Raw genomic sequence first — 5,444 nt, 5'->3', positions numbered from 1 at the left:
GTTCTTAATTTCAAGTAGAAGTTATAATTTCGTCAGCCTCTTGCCCTGCCCTGTTCTGTGTCATTGCTGTGTGTGAAGCTGCTGCTGCCAGGGCTCCCTGCTTCCCTGGTTTGGGAAAGTCCATGGCATTGCTCACATGTCAGAAAGGGAGGTCTCCTTCCAATCAAATGCATTGCCTGAGCTCTTGTAGTCCCAGTGCTGGAAGCTTGTTTTCTAACATTGTTGACTTTCTCAGCTTCTGTTAATATTTGTAATTTTAGAACAAAATGTTCTCGAATTTTTCAAGACTCTGTAATCAGCTGACTCTTTTGCTCTTGGATTTCTTAATGGTGTGTCAGACCTGAATGTAGCATTTTGGGTGGGAAGTCTTCAGTGGGAGCTAGGATTGCCTCAGCAGCAGCTGGTTGTGCACATGTGAGCAGAGATAACAGAGATGCCAGGAACTGAATGTTCCCTGGTTGGGAACCCGCAGTGCCCGGCTCCAGGGAGCTGCGCTGGGAGCTGCAGCTTGTGCCGGGGGCGGGCAGCGGCCGGAGCCCGGCAGGGGCCGGCGATGGACACTGACCCTTCGCTGGGCAGGGCTCGGGGCCGGTCACAGCGGGACTCTGCGGGAGCCGGAGCGGCGAGAGAGCCCGGGCCGAGCATCAGCAGCGGGCGGGCACGGGCTGGGAGGGGGCACAGCCCGGGGGTCCCGCAGAGCCTCCCTGCTCCAGAGCCGCAGCTGCGACAGCGGGACAGCTGCCGGGATCTCTGGGGCACGGAGGAGCCGCAGGCGGGCGTTCCAAGGGCCTCCTTCGGGGCAGGATTTTGTCCCGGTGATTTCGGGCAATTGCCGCGGGCTGGGGCCGCTGCCGAGCGCCGCCGTCTTCCCCCGGAGCGCCCGGGCACAGCTCTCTGCTCGGGGCTGTGGAAAACACGTTCACTCTCCTGTGAAAATGTAAAGAGTTTAATAAAGGACAATAGGAGACAAGGACCATCGAGCAAAGGTTATTACGGCCGGGTGCATCTTGGCACTGAACCAAGAGCACACTTATCTTCGGGGATACCTCTTAAATACCTTTTCCCTTCCATCAGCCTGTTGCATATTCATAGACCCTTATGCATAGTAAACTTTTTTTCTCAAACTAGTTTACATATTCCAAGAACTGTTTAGCATGGCTCCTCCTTGGTTCCACCTTTTTAGAGCATGCGTATGCCTTGGTTGTGGTTTTGGTCCTTTTTTACCATAACCTTCAGTTTTGGCCCCGGCCCACTCTGTCTTCAGACAGTGGGTGCTGATGGTTGGCACATCTGCAGCAGGTCCTCATCCTGTGTTCACTGGATGTTATCCCATCCAAGCCGGCATTTTAACACAAGCATACTTATATCAGCTATTTCACTAAGCTTAATTAACAACAGAAATAAAAACTAGATAACAAAGTTTTTTCTTAACACCACATATAAAATCCATTTTTAACATTTCTGAACAGCCAATATTATAACATATATCTATAAAAGGGCCAAGGGCCGGGCGCCCGCTCAGCGGCTCTGATCCGGCAGAATTTTGGGGTGCTGGTGCTGGCTGCCGGCAGAGCCCCGGCGCTGGGCCGGGGGGCTGGGCTGCACGGGTCAGGCGCTGCATTCCAGCCCGGAGCCACGGGGCGATCGCCGGTACCGGCGGGGCTGGGGCTGGGAGAGCGGAGAGGGCGGTACCGGAGCTGGGGACCCTCTGCAGCCTGCGGGGTCGGACGTCCCCGTAAGGGGGACCCTCGGGAGCCTGGAACGTGAAGCCCAGATAGGGGGAACCCCGGCAGCCTGGAGATGTTGGGACCATGGACAAGGGAGACCCATGGGTACCCCGGGGCCGTGAAACGGGGACCCCACACAGGCTGAACCCCTGAGCCCCACTGATACCCACAGGGGCAGCCCAGAGAAGGGAACCTCTGGGATTGCCAGGAGCCCCAGCAGCCCAGAGAGAGGGGATACCAATACACACTGGAGCTGCAGAAGCCCAGACAGGAGGGAGCCCCTGAACCCCAAAGTAGGGAGACCAGAGAGGGGAACTCCTTGGTGGGTGTTTTTTTGCTGAATCTTGGTGGTTTGGGGTTTTTTGAGGGTAGCTGAATCTTGGTGGTCTGGAGGTTTTTATGGATACCAGACACCTGGTGACTTCTAGAGATGGACTTGGGCAGGAGGAACAGCCAAGCCAATGCACTCACATCTTGTTTTCCCCCAAAACAGAAATTCCAGTTCCCAAAGTTTGGGCACATGGAGAAGGCTGCGAGGAAGAGGAAGATGTCCCAGGACACCCAGGCAGGTGAGGAGGAAGTCAGTGCCCCTTTCCCCCTCTCTCCTGCTCCATCTCCCAGCCCAGCACGGCCCCTGGCTGCAGGACAACCCTGATGCCAACGCTGTCCTGCTGGGGATGGACTGGGGAGATCTCCTTCCCCTTCCCTCTGCACAGAGGCAAATCCCATCCTCTCCTTGTCCTTCCTTCCGCAGACAAGGAGCTGAGGATGGAGAGCAGGGAGGACAAATCCCCAAAGCAGAACCTCGTGGAAGAGGCCGTTTTGAGTGACTCCACAGCACAGGAATCCAACGGGGCGGAAAAGCCCTGGAGATCCCACACGAGGAGGGGCTCCAAACCCAGCCCAGGCTGCTCTGAGGAGGAAAGACCCCCCCTGGGCCAGAAAGGTGGAAAGAGCTTCAGGAAGAGCTCAGAGCTGGTTGTCCATGAGCATCTTCATGGCAGGGAGAAGCCCTACAAGTGCTTGGAATGTGGGAAGAGCTTCAGTCAGTGCTCCAGCCTCCTCACCCATGTTCGGGTGCACCTGGATGGAACTCCCTTTGAGCAGGGCCAGATTTGAGCTGGAATATTGGGATTCTCAGAGCCAGGCTAGCGAGTGTGCTCAGCACATCCCCTGCCAACCTGGAGATGCTGCAAGTCCAGCACAGTCAGAGCAGGGGTGAGTAGGGGGAGCCAGGGGCTGGGGGCATATTTGTGGGGCTGGGATGGGAGTTGTCCTCCTGCTCCTCACCATCCTGTGCTTCCCAGAGCATAGTCACTCCCAGTATGATCCCAGCTGCCCTCAGCATGATTCCAGTTGCTCCCTGTCCCTCCCAGTGAGATACCAATGGCCTCTAGCATAGTCCCAGTCACTCCCTGTATGATCCCAGTCTCTTCCACCAGGGTTCCAGTCACACCCAGTTTCCCTCAGTGTAGATCCAGTCACTGCCACTTGCTCCCAGTTGCCTCCAGCATGGTCCCTATTGTTCCCAGTGTGGTCTCCGTCACTCCCAATAAGGTTACAGACACTCCCAATATATCCCAGTTGCCCTCAGCATGCTTGGAGTCATTCCCAGTCACTCCCAGTATCATCTCCATATGATCCCAGGAGAGCCCAGTCACTTCCAGTAGGAGCCCAAAGCTCATGGAACACCTGGAGGACCCACCCGGAGGAAGATCCCTACAAGTTCTCTGGCTGCAGGAAGAGCCCCAAGGAATGGAGGTCCCACTAAAGCCACCACCCGAAGAAGGAGGTGGTGACAGCTCTGCATCCTGGGGCCCCGGGACCACCAGGGGGGCCCCCAAACCAACACAACAGCAAGTGGCTCATACAGGCCTTCATCCTGTCTTCAGAATCCCACTCTTGGCATCCCTCATCCTTCTCTGCAGTCCTCCCTCTAACATCTCTAAGCCTCTGGGAAGAGCTCAAAGGGATGGTAGTGCCCAAAAAGCTGCTGAAGTGCCTGAGCTGCTCCCAGCTGCGGATGTTCCTGTCCGCAAACCTCTACTGGTCAGTGCCATGGGGGGCTGGGAAGGAGTTTAGGGGATCCTGAGAGGATTGGAAGGGGTTTTGGTGTCTCTTGGCTGCATTTGTGGTGCTGGGAGCAGGTTAAGGGAGCTTTGGAGGGGTCTGTGGGAGAGTTTTGGGAGTTCTGGAAGGGCTGTGTGGCTTGGAGAGAACTTGGATGGGTCTTGGGAGAGGTGGGAAAGAGTTTTGATGGATCTTGGGGCCATTTCTCTTGCACAGAGTGGTTTGGGGTATGGGGGCAGCCAGGATCTGTGGGATGGTTTGAGGGAGCTGGGAGTGGCAGTGGGGCTGGGAGAGGGTTTTAGGGCAGTCGTGACCCCGCAGACACCCAGAGCTGCTGCCAGAGCCTGCCCACAAGGTGCTGCCGAGGGACAGGGGCTCCATGTAGGGGTTTGTCTTCCTGGCACCACGGGAGTGAGGGGGGATCCCCAGGGGCCGTGTGTGAGCCCCCCATCCCGGTGTCACCCCCTTGTCCCTCCCCACAGGGCTCCTGCCTCAGCTCCTGCTCCCCCAGAGAGAATTTGGGGAGGGGGCAGAGGGGGTGTACAGCCCCCGATGGGGGATGACCCCGGCCCAGCCCCTTTGTGCAGCACCAAGCTGGGCTCGGGGCCGCAGCAGGAAGAGCTGATGGGAAGCAGATCCTGCAGCTGGGACAGAGCTTGGGGTCAGGGCAAGGCCCTGCCCTGCACACCTGGCTCAGGTGTGACCCTGCTCCAGCAAGGGAGTGGGACATTCCCATCCCCATGGATGCTGTCCCCAAAATCCCACTCTTGGGATCCTTCATCCGTCTCTGCAGTCCCTGCTCCAACATCTCCACGCCTTTGGGAAGAGCCCTGGTGCTGACAGAACTTGGATCAAAGTTACAAGGTGCTGATATAGCTTGGGTTATAAGATATCAATATAACCTGACATATCTATATAACCTAAGTCATGACTTTTTATATATCTGTATAATGAGCCCCCCATCCCGGTGTCACCCCCTTGTCCCTCCCCACAGGGCTCCTGCCTCAGCTCCTGCTCCCCCAGAGAGAATTTGGGGAGGGGGCAGAGGGGGTGTACAGCCCCCGATGGGGGATGACTCCGGCCCAGCCCCTTTGTGCAGCACCAAGCTGGGCTCGGGGCCGCAGCAGGAAGAGCTGATGGGAAGCAGATCCTGCAGCTGGGACAGAGCTTGGGGTCAGGGCAAGGCCCTGCCCTGCACACCTGGCTCAGGTGTGACCCTGCTCCAGCAAGGGAGTGGGACATTCCCATCCCCATGGATGCTGTCCCCAAAATCCCACTCTTGGGATCCTTCATCCGTCTCTGCAGTCCCTGCTCCAACATCTCCACGCCTTTGGGAAGAGCCCTGGTGCTGACAGAACTTGGATCAAAGTTACAAGGTGCTGATATAGCTTGGGTTATAAGATATCAATATAACCTGACATATCTATATAACCTAAGTCATGACTTTTTATATATCTGTATAATCTGATACCTATATAACCTGAATCATAGCTTTTTATACCTATATAACCTGAAATATAAATTTTATACCTATATAACCTGATCTAAATTGCTTTCTATATTGTGTAATGGCTAGTATATGGTTAACTAGTTGCTTATGCTTAATAGACAAAAAAAGAAGAAAAAACCCCCTCACCAGATGGATAG

General features: G+C 55.7%; 1 protein-coding gene across 3 annotated transcripts in view; it reads left to right on the top strand.

The window, feature by feature from the left end:
• The window catches only part of LOC121357160 (zinc finger protein 354C-like), a 6,026-nt gene extending 1,289 nt beyond the window's left edge, over positions 1–4,737 (top strand). Inside the window, exons 2-5 of one of the 3 annotated variants that reach the window (XR_005955696.1) lie at positions 2,221–2,296; positions 2,482–2,945; positions 3,375–3,776; positions 4,280–4,737. Coding sequence is in view for 1 of the 3 variants with exons in the window: in XM_041474218.1 (XP_041330152.1) it covers positions 2,221–2,296; positions 2,482–2,846 (441 nt within the window). In the remaining 2 variants the exon portion in view is untranslated. The other 2 variants (XR_005955695.1, XM_041474218.1) reach the window with 2 other exon arrangements.
• Positions 4,738–5,444: the final 707 nt, after the last annotated feature.

The sequence above is a fragment of the Pyrgilauda ruficollis genome, unplaced genomic scaffold (genome assembly GCF_017590135.1).
Source record: "Pyrgilauda ruficollis isolate IOZ18807 unplaced genomic scaffold, ASM1759013v1 scaffold316, whole genome shotgun sequence".
Taxonomy (NCBI): Eukaryota; Metazoa; Chordata; class Aves; order Passeriformes; family Passeridae; genus Pyrgilauda; species Pyrgilauda ruficollis.
Note: the sequence above shows the minus strand (reverse complement) of the source record. Positions and strands in the feature narration are given on the sequence as shown.